General features: G+C 44.6%; 1 protein-coding gene across 1 annotated transcript in view; it reads right to left on the reverse strand.

Annotated features, from left to right (window-relative positions):
- Positions 1-17,553, reverse strand: part of LOC138279093 (C-type lectin domain family 2 member L-like) — a 75,056-nt gene that overhangs the window by 24,350 nt on the left and 33,153 nt on the right. Inside the window, exon 3 of the mRNA XM_069219372.1 lies at positions 3,289-3,479. Coding sequence (XP_069075473.1) covers positions 3,289-3,479 — 191 coding nt within the window. The remainder of the gene's footprint in view (positions 1-3,288; positions 3,480-17,553) is intronic.

Here is a 17,553-nt window from a genome sequence, read left to right on the forward strand (position 1 = left end):
TCTCTCTATACCTCTCCTTGTCTTCCATACTTACGCACACCCTCCCCTTCTCTTTATTTCTTCCCTTCCCTCACACATGCATGATCATCCCCTCTGTCTCTACAATACGATGTCAGCCCCCAGTGTTTAAGGATTAGTGTTTCTTCTCTGACACCTCCACCCTCTCTTTGTTGCGCTGCTGCACCTAGCTGTGTTCTACATGTGCACGGTGCTCCAGAACTGGTATGGGTGCCCACCATCTTTCCTACCAGGTGAGCAAACACATGATCCCTTGGGTATACTCTCATCATGGGTATTAGTGCTGGGCCCAGCCCTGTGCCACCTACTATGGTCAGCGTTGTCACCTACTACTACCTGGTTCTCCCTGCAGCTGGCAAAAGCTGGAGACCCTACACATGCCCCTACAAATGCTCTCTCATACCACTCAGTTCTTATGACATTATGACACTGCAGAATTTTGCTGAGGTTATAATAACTGTTTACGATCTGGCCACATTGCTTTTGGGGGAGGATTACTGTTGTCTCAGACCATGCACCAGTACACCCAGACCTTGAACTTATCACCTTTTCACCGAAAGCAGATAGATTGCTCTTCAACAACACATTACTTTTAGATACTAAATGTGCCTCCCAATTTGAAAGATTTGATAATGAATTTCTTATATTAACACTTCAATGAACTGTGGGAACACAATCAAACCAATAAAATAAAATGATAAAATTGGAGTACACCTATTATCACTTGAAAAGCCACTCTTCCCTAAAACGTCCTATTTGTGCACACTATTATGGAGGCCAAAATAAAATGGGGAAATTGCTTGCAAGATCAGGAGAGACAGAACCAGGATACATTCTCTACAAAAAAGTACTGGTATAATTTTTTTTTTTAAGGATAAGGATATCTTAACTGTATTCCTTAACCTTTCTACAAATTTATAATTTCCTGAGACACAACCATCACAATCAGACTTATTCAAATACTTTCAAACCATTCTTTCCCCTTATTCACATAATATTGATTTTCACTCACTAGGAGCAGATACTTCACTCTTAGTAAATTACTCATGCAGTTTCAATATTATGTAGAGGGAAAGCTCCTGTGCCTGATGGCTGTACTATTGAATTTTATAGTCACTTTGCAAAACCTTTCCTTACTAACTTTTTACTTTATTTAACTCATTTATCAATAAGGGCAATTCTCAGGGCTATTTCCAAGATACTATGATTTTTTTAATTACTAATGAAAATAACGATCTCTCACAGTGCAATAATTACCATTCCATTTCTTTAGTTAACATTAACTACAAAATATTTGAAAAGAAGATTTAGGCATTGTGCTTTAATCCTATTTTATCTGATCTTGTAGTTCCAGAGCAGACCGGTTTTGTTAAGGGTAGATTGGCCCTGAGAATCCTCAAGTTTTTTTTTCTATGTCCTAAGCAGACCTCTACATTCGATCATCCATTATCGGTCATTGCTTTGGATACCAAAAAAGGTTTTTGATAGGAAAGGTTGGGATTGCATGTTTCAGGCATTAAAATTGATTGGTTTTCCACCCAAACTGATTGCTTTAATCTCCTTGCTATACACATGCCCTAAAGGCTCACTTTTTTTTAACGGTATGCTCACAGACTATTTTAATTTGTTTAGTGGGGGTATGTCAAGGTTGTCCCTTATCACCTCTGTTGTTTATTGTTGCACTTAAACCCTATGTAACCAAAATTCAATACAATATACATATGTCAGGATTTGAAGCTGGATCTCACCAAATTAAAATTGGCCTAACACTGAAAGATGCAAGTTATCACCTTTAAATGTTGTATGTAATAAACAACTTTTTGATCACATAGGATTTGCTTGGAAACCCATCAAAATCAAGTATCTGTGATTGTGGTTTTCACAAACAATTAAAGAGACTTTCAAACTGAATTTTGATTACAGTAGCAAAACACAAAAAAATAATATTTCCCGATGGCACCCCCATTTTCATTTTTGGTGGGGCAGAATTGACTCAAATGATGCTAACTCCTTTGATATAGTATGTTATTGCAATGATTCCCATTCACATCCCTGTTTAGTATTTTAAGGAAATAGACTCTCTTTTATCAACATTTGTTTGTAAAAACAAGTCCCGTCATATAGATGTGTCCTCATTAAGCAGGGTGAGTTCTGGTGGCTTTGATGGTTCCTGATGCTCAGTTCTGTAGCTCTACATCTTGCTCTTCCTGCACAGTTTTGCCTCTGGTTTTCCATGTTTCTCTCCTAAATCCCTCACTATGTGATTCTCCTCTTTCTTCGCTGATTATGGGGGATGCCAGAGTATGAGGGGAGCGTATACTTGACTCATTCCTTCAGCAAAGAATGGCTCTGGAACTACTGGCCATTCCTGGAAATTCGCTTCTTGTGTGCATGCATTCCACCTTGTGCCCTTTTTCCAGAGTTGGTTCCTTCCAAACCCAGAGGTGTCTTGAGAGATACGCTCAAGACTCACCGTGTGCCTCGGGTTTGCCCCCTCCTATAGCGTGCAGCCATTGTTCAGTATAGGGGTGCTTCTAAAGGGTCCCTCAAACATCATTGGTTGTGGCAAGGTGCCTGGACACAGTAGTGTCTGGTTGAAGAATCACACATGGGGTCCAAAAGCCAGTAGAATCACAACAACATGAACAGGGTAGAGGACATGAGGTATGGGAAAGAACATCTTAGCCTGAAAATAGTGCCCATGGTTTGATTTCCTATAGATATTATTGAAGTGTTTCCAATCCAAGGGTGGCTCCTATCTTTTTTTTTTGGAGTTAACATGACCCGGGTTGGTACATACATACAATTAACTTGTAAAGACTATTCTGACAATACTGCAAGTTCTTCTCTCCTCACATAGTTCACACCTGGAGTTCCTAAGTCAATAAACTAAACTTCATATGCAACATAAATTTTTATTTGTAAAGCAGTAAATATATCACAAGGCCACTGGTAGAAAGTGTAAGCAAAAAGCAAAGCAGTATATCTTTTAAGATGATGTTTTAGGGAATAGCATTGCTCAAAGGGTGTTTTTTCATTCTATAAACCTGCTTAAAACCCTGACTAGGAGGTCACTAGCAGGAGGAACACCCACTTGTTCATAATAAAGAAGCATTTTACCCAATTGCCGGTAGAGTGGGAGAATGTATGAGCAAGGTGAGAGTGGTTGGGGCAACAAATTGTTACTGCCTACAGGGCCAGAAATCCTACACGGTTTTGAATGCAGGTGAGTGGTCTTAAATGTATTGTTTGCTAGTTTCATGTTCTTACCAGTTCCTCCTGGGTGTCGAAGAGCGCGAGGGACCCGTTGTGTGAGGAGCAGAACCTCTGGCTCTCGTCCCAGTCCCCTTCCTTTTGATACATCACTGAGAAGTAATAACATTTGTTTCTACTGTAGAGCCAGTCCATGGGGCAGGTTCTCAAGCGAGGAGGAACGGGGGCGTCCTGTGATGAATAGTGTCCTAAAAGCAGAAAATGTGAAATAATCAGCAGCAGTAAGACACACACCCATGAAGGAGGGGGAACGGGGGCGTCCTGTGATGAATAGTGTCCTAAAAGCAGAAAATGTTAAATAATCAGCAGCAGTAAGACACACACCCATGAAATGATGGACAAGTAATGACAGTGCAAATCAATGCCTGCAGTGTGTAAACTATTAGTATAAACAGATAAATGTGTTATAGTTACTCACTCTTGTGATGCCACAACACTGCTGAGCTCTACAGCACCCACTCTCCCTGCCTCCTCCCGCCTCCCAGGGCAGGATACAGCAGATGATAGAGGAATGGTAGTCAGTCTGTACCCACTCTCCCTGCCTCCGCCCGCCTCCCAGGGCAGGATACAGCAGATGATAGAGGAATGGTAGTCAGTCTATACCCACAGTCCCTGCCTCCTGCATCCAAGGGGTTTCCACAAACCGGAGGAGAGCCATGAACTGACCCAGGGAAGCAGTGGATTCCTGGATCAAGCGTTGATGAGGCATAAGATCTCTGCAATGATCGAAAAGCTTGTGCGGTGATAGAGCTGATTCCAAGAACTGTCTGCAGGATGTTGATGATGGACAGGGATGGTCTGGTGGGATGCCATATATGTTTAAATGTGTGGTGAGAGAAGAGAAGGGACCAGATGAGGAACACCCGAGGGGATAGAACATCTGATATCTAGGAAAGGGCTGGGAAAGGGGGTGAAAATACCTGCTGAAGGTAGGTCAGGATGGATAGACATCAGAGACGGCATTATCAAAGTGCTCAAGCCGCGCAACAAGTGCATGAGCTTGCTTTTTGACTCACTGTGGCACTTTGGTATTCAGACTTGTATGATTCTTTCTATAATACAGATTGCACCTGTGCACATGCAGAACTGATTCAAACCTAAATGGACAGTTTCTCACTTGCATTGAGGAATGACTCCATGAATGTGAGGGAATGTTCTCCTCTGTGCCTGTGCTGCGTTATAGACACAGGTGCAAAGGCAAGCAGTAGCAATGTTATTCTTTGTTTTCTTATGTTTAAATTGTTTATTCATTTATCTGTTTATGTCATTTATGTCATTGTTTTGTTCACCTTTACATGCCTGATAAGAAAGAGATATATTAAATGAGGTGAGTGATTAGAGTTTTGTGTTAAGAGAGATATAGCACTGAGAGATAAACTGACCTATAGCAACAAATGCTAATGTGATGGAACACTAGAGACGTGCCAAGGGGGTTCGAGTCTCCACTTTGTGAGTATTCCTAGGTCTGAATTGAACAGTGTGATATTTTTATTTATTTGCATAGTGCTGCTTTTGTTTTAGCGTTAGCCAATACATTTTGATCAGAGATTTTTATTTGGAACATAAGGAGTGATGTGGGCCTACTGTTGTAAATTGTAAATATTTATGTCAGTTATGTTCGCTCTTTGTGGTCTGAAGTGGGATGACAGTCTAGATGTTGAGGGTAGTGCTGAATGGGAGGGAAGTTATGTCCATTCTAATTGGTTAATTGGCTAATTTAAACCAAGGGAAGGGGTTTCTGCTTTCCTTTCCTGTGTTTGTTGTGCAGAGATGCCAAGAGTGTGAGACAGTGAGGTTCTAGTATGAAGGATTGATTTGAGGAGGTTGGTGTGCTGTTTATGTTTGAATAGATTTGTTTTTTCATTGACAGTTATGTGTAGTCCTATCATGGATGTGATGCAATAATTGAAGTTGTTTGAGGAATATAATATCTGAGAGTCTTCTACGTGAAAAGGTACTGATAACTGCATGAGGGTACTTGCATGATTTTATTTTATGTTTTCACCAGGTGTTATTTAGGATGTTTCTTTTCGTGTGGTAGCAATGCACAGTGGGTGTCATGACTTTTGTGGTGTTTGTTACTTGCTTAAATTGTCATAGCCCACACTGGAACTTTATGTATTGAATGCTCTCTAGTATGGATTGGATGTTTTTCTTTGAGATATGTATTTATTATTTGGGTAATACAGATGTTGAACTTTGTTATGTTTCACTTCAATTGGATTGTAGCTTTTTTACATGCTTATCCAGTTCCTAATTGTGAGAAAGTAGCCTCTTTCTAACAGGGTTCCCCCAGTTTGTGGCCTGTTTGTAAGTGTGTTTTGAATGTGTCACTGGGATCCTGCAAGTCAGGACCCCAGTACTTATAGTTTGTGGCCTACTTGTCAGTGTGCTTGACTGTGTCACTGGAGTCCTGCTAACTAGGACCACAGTGCCCATGCTCTCTCTGGTTCCACATTTTTCCTTACATACTGGTAACCCAGTATTGAACTTCAAATTGGCATACTGGTCACCCCTTATAAGTCCCTAGTGTATGGTACCTAGGTACCCAGGGCATTGGGGCTCCAGGGGATCCCTATGGGCTGCAGCATTTCTTTTGCCTCCCAAAGGGAGCCCATGCAAAGGCTTCTACTGGACTGCCATTACAGCCTGTGTGAAATAGTGCATGCACTATTTCACAGCCATTTTCACTGCACCAGGTCACTTATAAGTCACCTATATATCAGGTCTTCCAACCCTGAAGGCTGGGTGCAAAGTACCTGTGTGTGAGGGCACCCCTGCACTAGCAGAGGTGCCCCCACGTCGTCCAGGCCAATTTCCCCAGACTTCCAGATTGCAGGACGCCATTTTACGCGTGCACTGGACATAGTTCAATACCTATGTCCAGCTTCACAATGGTAACTCCGAATATTGCCCTGTAAGGTGTCCAACAACTGGGAATTGTACACCAATACTGATTCCAGTATTGGAAGGACACAGATGGTGCCCTCCTTGTATAATCCAGTCAACACCACTTCAGGGACCCCAGTCCCTCATTTGACGTGAAACTGGAAGAAGGAAAGGGGAGCGACTACTCCCTGTCCATCCCCACCACAGGGGTGGTGCCCAGAGCTCCTCCAGAGTGTCGCTGGGTTTTGCAATCTTGGATTTCAAGGTGGTGGTGCTCTCTGGGAGCATCTTACTGGCCAGGGTCAGAAGGTGACGTTAGAGACCCCTCCTGATAGGTGCTTACCTGGTTAGGTGACCAATCCCCCTTTCAGGGCTATTTAGGGTCTCTCCTCTGGGTGTTTCTTCAGATTCAGATTGCAAGACTACAGCAGGAATCCTCTGCATCCTTTACTTCATCTTCTACCAACAGAACAACCGCTGACCGCTCCAGGAATTCTACAAAACTACAACAAAGAAGAAAAGACGACGTCTGCAACATTGTAACTTCAGCTCTGGCCAGCAACTGCAACAGTTTCCAGGTCATGTTTCCTCTGAGGACTGCCTGTCTTCAGCCTGCAGGAATCTCTCGTGGAGTGATGGAGTCACTTCCCTGCTTCAGCAGGCACCTCTCCGCAGCAACACCCGGTGGCTGGTGTCCCTGCTCCAGACAACAGGCGTGGATCCAGCAACACAGGTGGTGAACTAAAGTGACTCCGTCAGTCCCAATGTCCAGCTGTCCAACTTTGGTGGAGCTAAGAGCTTGCGTCCCCACGCAAGACAGTACCCCAATATTCCGCAGGACTTGCAGTTGCCAAGGCTTGTGTGCGCCCTTCGAAGAAGTTCTTCATGCACAGCACAGCTTATGCCCCCAGCACTCCATCCTGTGATGCACAGCTTCCTGAGTGGTCCTCTGGCGGTGTGGGAATCCTTTGCGTCATGCTGAGACTCCTCTGCATGCTGCCTGGTTTTCTGAGGGCTCTCCAAGTTGCTGAGAGCCCCCTATTTCTCCCCCTTCTGGGTAGAGGCCATAGGTCCATCCTGGTCCCGGGCAGCACCATTTTCCACTAACAGTGAGTTTAGGGTGTGCCAAGACTTGTTGGCGGAATCCAGCGATGCAAACCAGACTACATTCATCCATCCGGCCCAGGACATCTTCTGCACCAACCTGGAATCTGCATCTGTCTTCTTTGGTGCAATACTGGCTTTGTCTTCTCACCAGTGGTTCTTCTTTTGCACCTTCATCCAGATTAGAAGGGGCTCCTGTTCTCCCTGGACTATTCAGTGCTTCCTGGACTTGGTCTCCTTCTTACACAGGTCTTCAGGTCTTCAGGTCCTGGATTCCATAGTTGGTCTCTAGTTCTTCTTTCATAATCTTCTATCATGACTTCTTGTGTGTTTTAGGAAACTTACTGTGATTTACTCTTGTTTTCCTGGGCTCTAGGTTGGGGTCTAGTACTTACCTTTGGTGTTTTCTTCCACTCCCAGTGCCCCTCTACACACTACACCTGCCTAGGTGTGAAACCGACTTTCGAATTCCACTATTTTAGTATATGGTTTGTGTTCCCCCTAGGCCCATTGCAACCTATTGTGATTGTCATTGTTTGCACTGTTTTCTTACTATTTTCTTGCCTATTTCTGGTTACTAGTGTATATATTGTGTATAATACCTGCCTCATAAGGGAGTATATTCTCTAATGTATTTTTGGCTTTGTGTCACTAGAATAAAGTACCTTTATTTTTGTAACACTGAGTAATGTCTTTCATGTGTGTGAGTACTGTGTGACTACAGTGGTATTGCAAGAGCTTTGCATGTCTCCTAGTTCAGCCTTGGCTGCTCTACCTACAGCTACCTCTAGAAAGCCTGGCTTCTAGACACTGACTACATTTCACTAATAAGGGATAACTGGACCTAGCATAAGGTGTACGTATCTTTGGTACCCACTGCAAACCAGGCCAGCCTCCTACTTTGGTGGCGCAGAGGTGAGCTAAGTACCTGCAATTGCCTTGTCACTCTGTTACCGGTGCTTTCCACAGGACAGTGTACTCCATACCTAGAGCTATACAAAAGTATACCTAGGCATTTCACTTGCTTTCTAAAAGTCTAAAAGTTAGATAAAGTAGGTATTTCTCTTTCCTTTCACTTTACTCTAACTTTCTATCAATATGTCTTCCCCTGAGGCCACCCCTATGGTCATAAATACCTCTTACGAGAACCTAGCCTTTGAAGTTTTGAGGGGGTTTGCTCAGAGAGAAGCCTAGAGGTAGGGAAGAACCCTAACAAGGAATTCCTTTTAAATCTCCTTCTCCAGGGTGACCAGGGGCAGTCTGGTAACCAGGAGGGGGAGAGAGAGGGGGATTCTAACCCATTAGAATCAGGGGAGCAGCCTGAGGATTTAGGGGAGGGTCCTTCACAAAATCTCCCCCCTAGCAAACCATCTAGTGTAGCTGGCAGTGGGAGGAGTTCACACACAGGTAGAGCTCCCTTCACACCTAGAGGCCAGGTTACTAGGGTTACAAAAGCTAGGGAACGATCTGCCTCTGCTCATTCCCATGTCACTTCAGTCTCTGAGGTGTCCCACACATCCAATCCTGAGGATAACTCCCTAGACAGGGAACTCAGAAAGCGGTGATTGGAGGAGGCTAGACTGAGGCTGCAACAGTTGGCCCTAGATAGGGAAGCCTTAGCTGTGGAAAGGGAAAGGCAGGTGTTCGGTTTAGTTCCCCATGGTGGCAGCAGCAACAGTAGTTTCAGAAGTTATGGGGTCAGAGAGGACACTATTGATTCAATAACTCACACAAAATTGTTCCCCCTTGCAAGGTGGGAGATGATATCCAAAAGTGGTTTGCTGCACTTGACAGGGCCTGCAAAGTTCAAAGGGTCCCTCATAGGCAGTGGGCTGCTATTGATTGGTTGTCCTTCTCTGATAAAGGGAGGGACAGACTCCTCACTGTTAGGGAGGAGAACTCAGAAAATGTTGGCATTCTGAAAAATACACTCATTGATGGCTGTGGGCTCAGCACAGAGCAATACAGGATTAAGTTCAGGGAAATCAAGAAAGAATCTTCACAAGATTGGGTTGGCTTTGTGGACTATTCTGTCAATGCTTTAGAAGGTTGGTAACATGGCAGCAAAGTGTTTGACTATGAGGGTCTACATAATCTGATTTCCAGAGAGTATATTTTTAATAGTTCTGTGTCTGATTTGTTACACCAGTATTTGATAGACTCAGATCGGACCTCTCCCCAAGAATTGGGAAAGAAGGCAGACAAATGGGTCAGAACAAGAGTGAGCAGAAAAGCTCATACAGGGGTTACAAATAAAAAAAGAAAGATGGTGAAAAATCTCAGGACAAGCATGGGGACACAAATAAACATAAAGATTCCTCTCCAGGTCCACAACACTCTTCCGGGGGTGGGGATAAAACATCTTCTTCTTCCTCTTCTACACACAATAAAAAGCCTTGGTGCTTTGTGAACAGTGGTAAAGGCCATAGTCCAGGGGATAAGTCCTGTCCACGTAAAGCCCCTGAGCCTACCACCACTAATAAATTCACTTCAACTTCTAGTGCCCCTAGTAGTAGTGGTATTAGTGGTGGGACTACTGGCAATAGTCAAACTAACGGTGTAGTTGGGTTCACTTTTGGGTCCATCATAGAAATTGGGGTAGGTGTAGAAACTCCCAAGACAGTTTCTGTCTCACCTTGTAGCATTGGCCTTGCCACCTTGGCTGCTTGTGCCCTTAACATGGATAACTACAAGCAGACAATTGAAATAAATGGTGTTGATGCCCAGGCCTACAGGGACACAGGTGCCAGTATCACCTTGGTGACTGAAAACCTGGTGTCACCTGCACAGCACCTCCTTGGACAGAAGTGCAGGTTACTGATGTCAACAACTCCACGCAGTCTCTCCCCTTAGCTGTGGTGCAACTTAGTTCGGGTGGAGTTACTGGCCCAAAGCAGGTGGTGGTATCACCTAGCGTGCCTGCAGATTGTCTCTTAGGTAATGACCTAGAGTCTTCAGGTTGGGCTGAGGTAGAGTTTAGGACCCATGCATCCGTGCTGGGTATTCCTGAGGAAATGAAAAAGCAAAGAAGAGAAGGAGCCCTGAAGCCTCAGGATCCTCCTCGCCCCACAGGTAAAAAGGGTATCAAAGTATCCCTTCCCCACCCTACCACTAGGGATACTATTCCTGTGATGTGAGATACCTCTCCTAGGGTGGAACCAGTACCAAGGAAATCCACAGCTAAACTCCCAGAGGTAAAAGTCAATCTCTGTGAAAACACTAAAACAGATAAGCATGACTGCACTGTATTGGTAAATTTGAAGCACCCCTCCGGCCTTCCCAGAGAAACTTTAGTGCAGCAGCCCAGCACTACGTGGATGTGGTGTTTCCATATATTGATGGAGTAACTCTAATGCAATGTTTAACTATAATTGGTGTTTGTGTATTGGACTAAGCTGTAAATGAATTGTGCCCTGAACAACTATGGTCTAACGAAAACACGATGACAGACGTATGTTAGCCATACGATTTATGTATATGAATAATAAATCTAAGAATCATAAGAAATGACATGCTACTATTGATGTGACTTGTCTCAGCCCTCGTGGTATAAATCCTGGAGGACACCATGGTGCTAGGATTGACCTAGAAGGTTTTTGTTTTTAAACTGTGATTGAGTTGAAAGGCTGGGTTGTGTATGGGAAAGTGTATGAGTCATTGAACATGACATTCTTGGATGGCATCACCAAGGGTTTTGGTGTATCATTCTGAAACCCTAATGTTCATGACACGTTTTGTGGTTGGAGGGTGTTCAGAATGTTACATTTGAGAAAAGCTTTCCAATTTATCAGCCTCCTTTTCTGAAGTTGTTCAAGAGGGGAAAGGAGAGAAAAAAAGGTTTAAGCATGTCATCAGTGTGAAAGAAGGTTTTGAGCCAGTTAAACATAAACTGAGTTCTGCTCCTTTTAGGGTACGGGGTGAACTGTCAGGACCTTTGCTGATGTTATGCACGGGGGGGTCTAATAGAGCCCACTGAATCGTTTTGTGTCTTTTGTCTATCTATCGTAGTTGTGAGGAAAAAGAACAAAGTTTCCAGAAAGTGCTTTGACTTATACAATCTCAATAAAGCTATTTGTGTGAATGAGCATTCTTTGCCCAAAATTAATGACATGGTCCCCAATTTGGGAGATGCAAAATGGTTTTCCAAGCTGGATTTGCACTTCACTTATCACCAGGTAGAACTCGCAGAAAACTCTCGCTGTTTGACTGCTTGCTCTACCCCGGGTAGTGTGTTTCAATTTTGCAGAATGCCATTTGTCCTTGTATCAGCTGCAGCTGTTTCCCAGTGATTGATGGGGCAAGTTTTACATCGTATAAGTGGGGTGTTAGCATTTCAAGATGATGTTTTGATTCTTGGGAAGAATGAACAAGAGCATTTGGAGAGATTAAGTGAAGTTCTGAATAATTTCAAAGTTAGAGGCATTAGACTCAGGAAGGATAAGTGTGTTTTTGTAGTCAATGTTATTGGGTTTGTTGTTCATGTGATTCCTGTGGAGAGGGATTAAACCAAGACCTGGTCTCTTGGAAGCAACGGAGAAGGTGTCTGTTCCCACAGATCATTAGCAATTGTCAGCATTCAGGGAATGTGTGAATTTTACTCTAAGTTCATTGAGAATTTTGCAGCTGTTGCTTAGTCCAAGTACAGGTTACATTGAAATGTCCAGTTTGTGAGCAACAAGGAGCAGCAACTTGCTTTTGCTTTCATCAAATCCTTTTCGCCCCATTTCTGAGCCCCCTACATTCCTGGGAGTCTCTGTCACTGTTGATGCCAGTAATGTGGGGGGTTTGGGGGTGCTCTGTCACAGGAGAGAGATACCCATGACTAAACAATTGCTTTTGCATCTAGCACCTTGAAACTGCATGAACACCAGTATTCTGTAATTGCAAAAGAAATGCTGGCCTGTACATGGGCTGCTGAAAAGGTTAGACCATATATCTGGGAACAGAATTCTTTCTGCAGATGCATCATAAGCCTTCAGTGCCAATTCTGAACAGTAGCAATGTTAGTTCAACTAAGGCTACTGAGAGATTGGTGCGATTAAGTTAGAAACTTTTGGAAAATCATTTTCAAATTGAACATCTGCCTGGAGGTGGAAACAAGAAAGCAGACTATTGTTATCGCCTTCCTAGTAATTAATATTCTTTGTGTTCCATGAGTTAGATGAAAAAGAATACTGAAAAAGACATTTTTGCCTGTACATGGGATGCTGAAAAGGTTGGACCATTTATTTGGGAACAGAATTCCTTCTGCAGATGCATCATAAGCCTTCAGTGCCAATTCTAAACAGAAGCAGTGTTGGTTCAACTAGGATTACTGTGAGATTGGTGTGATTAAGTGAGAAACTTTTGGAAAATAATTTTCAAGTAGAACATTTACCTGGAGGTATAAACAAGAAGGTAGACCGTTTTTCTGCCTTCCTAGTAATGCACATTCTTTGTGTTCCATGAGTTAAATTATGAGTAGATTGAATGGCTTGTTGCAGGTGCGTCCTGGATGTCAAATAGGCATATAAGTGAGAGTGAGTGGAAAAATGAGTTGTCCAAAGTTTGGGAACCTACCAAGGTCATACAGTAGGTGTTGAACAGTAGGCCACGTGAAAGTGTGCTGTCCATTCACTTTCAAACTCACAGTAAAGTTTAGAGTGAGATTTCTTTGCACAAGATTCTGTTATTTTGCAACGCAAAGCTAATTTCACCTCACAAAGTCAGGAGTAGATTGGTACACTTATCTCGTGAAGGGCATTGGGGGAAATCTGCTAGCAAGTGGAGGTTGAGAGAAAAGTTTTGGGGGACTGCTATGGATAGAAATGCTGGGTGTTAGATTGAAAGATAAACAGTGTATGGAGCTAATGATAAGGGTTTGCACACATGGTGGCGGAAGTGGGGCGCTAAGGGGTGCAAGGAAAGTAGATCTGCACTAGGTGTTATGTTATGTTATGAAAATGTATAGAGCGCATAGCTAACTGAAGGCCTCCCAGCGCTATACCAAATCTTCAAAAACACAACCTTGGGGACAGACAGCTAAAACAACCAGGTTTTCAATAGCCTCCAAAATGAAAGTTTGTGGCTGGTTTGTCGTAGATTCAGTGGTAGTGAATTCAACAATCTGGCTCCAAGGTAAGATATCAATCTTCCTCCCCATTTAGCTTTTTTAATTGGGGGAGAGGCTGCAAGGGCCGTGGAGGATGATCTAAGATATCTTGTGGGTTTGTAGAAGGAGGTTGGGGTTCTCAGAAGTGGCGGTCCTTTGTCAGACAGGGCTTTACGGATGTAACAAAGATTTTAATTTTATCCGTTGCTCTATGGGGAGCCAGTGCGGAGTGCAGCTCCACTTTTCTTAAACTTGCCCCAAGGTGTTTACATTTCAAATGGTTTACTTCATCTTGCATTCCCTAAAAATAATTGCTTGTTTTTAAAGATCTTGGGCCAGATTTTAAAAAAAGTGGTGCCACACTACATGTAGTGCGACTCTTCTTGTGGCCCCTTCCCCCCCCACCACCACCATGTGAGTGCATTAGCATGAAATATGACGCTGATGTGGCACAAGGAGGCGCCAGGGGCTCTTAAAGATGCCCCGTTGTCTTTCTATAGTTTCTTTAATGAAACATGTGACTCTTGCGTATTTTAACCTGGGTGGCCTCCAGGGTTTAAGTAAACTCAAGCCGCAGGTGGGTGTTTGTGACAGCGCATGAATGAAAGATCTGAAGCTGAGACTGAGGACAGTGCAAGTTTCTCACATTTTCTGTCAGTTAGCAATACAGGTGTGAAAAGTATGTGCACATCCAGTCCTTTGCACCTATTGCGGAGAGTACAGAGCAATGGTCACATATGTGGCAGTTGTAATTGTGGAAAAGTGTGAGATATGCAGAAAGAAGAATTCAGAAAGACGTGGGGAGATAAAGGTAGTAAGTCTACCACAGTAAACTGTAAAAACTTTGCACTTGTATAGCGCACTACTCACCCGTTAGGGTCTCAAGGTGCTGTACACATACCGCTGTGGAACCCCTCCTGGCTTTTCCCTGTGAGGCACCCACTCCTGGACAGCCCCAGGGTGAAGCCAGGCATCCAAGCACTGTGAAGATTAAGCAAGCTATTGCCCAGAGTTACAGAGTGGGACCCATTAATTAGATTAGGCACTGAGGTGAGAATTATCTGGTCCAAGGGAATTGAGCCCAAGACCTGCTAAGGTGGGAATTGAACCCTGGTCCCAGGCCAGATCTACTGCATCAGGGTTTGGTGCTCTAACCATTGTGCCACACAGTGATAAACCACAAAGGTTGTAAGTCTAACACAGTGATGGACCCTGGAGAAAGTGGTGTTCAGGGCAGAATGGGAGTGCTCGCGACACTTTCAAAGCTACATCTCTTCGACAGAACTTATTAATGTTTAACTAACAGGCTTGTATTTTCAGAATTGGAACATTTTCAATACCAAATATTCATAACAAAATCTTTCTTGTTATTCATTTAGCTGATACAGCTAGAAAGCACTGGCAAAGCCAATAGGCCTGGCTTGTTTTAAGTAAGTGTGTTGGTTGCTGAGTGAGATGCCTGGAAGCAGTGACAGAAAACTCACAGCCATGCACCCAAGCACTGGTCCAGTGGCACACTGAGTGGAGCACAGGAGTGTAGTTTACATGTTTTAAGGCACACCATTAATAACTTGGGCCTCACCTCCTGGATAGGATTCCTGGTTATGCTTCCTTGTCCTCCCTCCTTTTAGAGACCACACCCCATCATTTCAATCCCACTTACAGCACTACCCGGAGGACCACTGGACCAACGTGGCTCTGCTTAATCGATTTAAGTCTGCCCTTCCCTACAGACAGACACACACCCTGCACAGAGGTGTTTATGCTGGTATAGGGTCCTCCTCTAACATAAAGCACTCATTGGACTGGGCTTTGGGGAGTGTGGACTATAAACATATCTAGAGACATCCCTTCTGCGATGACATCAGTAGTGAACGTGCCCTCAATCTGAAGTGATGAGCGCCATGAAAAAGAAGGCACAGTTTAAATGTATTAAAATAATAATAATAATAATAGTACACAATAATAGTAGCCAGTAATCAAGGTAAACAAAGATCTGTCATTCCAGAGCTATGACGGGTAGACCTGTGGATAACCTGCACCTGGAGACAGGCCGCCCTCACTGCATCACAGGGTGGGTGTAGGAGGCTGGACTGGCTTGTAGTGAGTACCAAGGGGTACTTGCACCTTGCACCAGGCCCAGTTATCCCTTATTAGTGTATAGGGTGTCTAGCAGCTTAGGCTGATAGATAATGGTAGCTTAGCAAAGCAGCTCAGGCTGAACTAGGAGACGTGTGAAGCTACTACAGTACCACTTAGTGTCATATGCACAATATCATACGAAAACACAATACACAGTTATACTAAAAATAAAGGTACTTTATTTTTATGACAATATGCCAAAGTATCTTAGAGTGTACCCTCAGTGAGAGGATAGGAAATATACACAAGATATATATACACAATAGCAAAAATATGCAGTATAGTCTTAGAAAACAGTGCAAACAATGTATAGTTACAATAGGATGCAATGGGGAAACATAGGGATAGGGGCAACACAAACCATATACTCCAGAAGTGGAATGCGAACCACGAATGGACCCCAAACCTATGTGACCTTGTAGAGGGTCGCTGGGACTATTAGAAAATAGTGAGAGTTAGAAAAATAACCCTCCCCAAGACCCTGAAAAGTGAGTGCAAAATGCACTAAAGTTCCCCTAAGGACAAAATAGTCGTGTTAGAGGGAGAATGCAAGGAAAACACAAATCAGCAATGCAACAACGATGGATTCCTGTCTGAGGGTACCTGTGGAACAAGGGGACCAAGTCCAAAAGTCACAAGCAGCTCGGAGATGGGCAGATGCCCAAGAAATGCCAGCGGTTGGTGCAAAGAAGCTCTTACTAGGCTGAAGAACTGTGAATACTGCAGGAAAGACAAGGGCTAGAGACTTCCCCTTTGGAGGATGGATCCCCCACGCCTTGGAGAGTCGTGCAGAAGTGTTTTCCCGCCGGATGGACGCCAACAAGCCTTGCTACACGCAAATCGTGCGTTTGGCGTTTTTGGACGCTGCTGGGGCCCAAGAGGGACCAGGAGGTCGCAAATTGGACCTGCAGAGAGAGGGGACGTCGAGCAAGACAAAGAGCCCTCACTGAAGCAGGTAGCCCCCGGAGAAGTGCCAGAAACAGGCACTACGAGGATGCGTGAAACGGTGCTCGCCGAAGTTGCACAAAGGAGTCCCACGTCGCCGGAGACCAACTTAGAAAGTCGTGCAATGCAGGTTAGAGTGCCGTGGACCCAGGCTTGGCTGTGCACGAAGGATTTCCGCCGGAAGTGCACAGGGGCCGGAGTAGCTTGCAAAGTCGCGGTTCCCAGCAATGCAGCCCAGCGAGGTGAGGCAAGGACTTACCTCCACCAAACTTGGGCTGAAGAGTCACTGGACTGTGCGGGTCACTTGGACGGTGTCGCTGGATTCGAGGGACTTCGCTCGTCGTGCTGAGAGGAGACCCAAGGGACCGGAGATACAGCTTTTTGGTGCCTGCGGTTGCAGGGGGAAGATTCCGTCGACCCACGGGAGATTTCTTCGGAGCTTCTGGTGCAGAGAGGAGGCAGACTACCCCCACAGCATGCACAAGCAGGAAAACAGTCGAGAAGGCGGCAGGATCAGCGTTACAGAGTTGCAGTAGTCGTCTTTGCTACTATGTTGCAGGTTTGCAGGCTTCCAGCGCGGTCAGCGGTCGATTCCTTATCAGAAGGTGAAGAGGGAGATGCAGAGGAACTCGGCTGAGCTCATGCATTCGTTATCTGAAGTTTCCCCAGAGACAGAGACCCTAAATAGCCAGAAAAGAGGGTTTGGCTACCTAGGAGAGAGGAAAGGCTACTAACACCTGAAGGAGCCTATCACAAGGAGTCTCTGACGTCACCTGGTGGCACTGGCCACTCAGAGCAGTCCAGTGTGCCAGCAGCACCTCTGTTTCCAAGATGGCAGAGGTCTGGAGCACACTGGAGGAGCTCTGGACACCTCCCAGGGGAGGTGCAGGTCAGGGGAGTGGTCACTCCCCTTTCCTTTGTCCAGTTTCGCGCCAGAGCAGGGGCTAAGGGGTCCCTGAACCGGTGTAGACTGGCTTATGCAGAATTGGGCACATCTGTGCCCAACAAAGCATTTCCAGAGGCTGGGGGAGGCTACTCCTCCCCTGCCTTCACACCATTTTCCAAAGGGAGAGGGTGTCACACCCTCTCTC

Source organism: Pleurodeles waltl, chromosome 2_2 (genome assembly GCF_031143425.1).
Source record: "Pleurodeles waltl isolate 20211129_DDA chromosome 2_2, aPleWal1.hap1.20221129, whole genome shotgun sequence".
NCBI lineage: Eukaryota > Metazoa > Chordata > Amphibia > Caudata > Salamandridae > Pleurodeles > Pleurodeles waltl.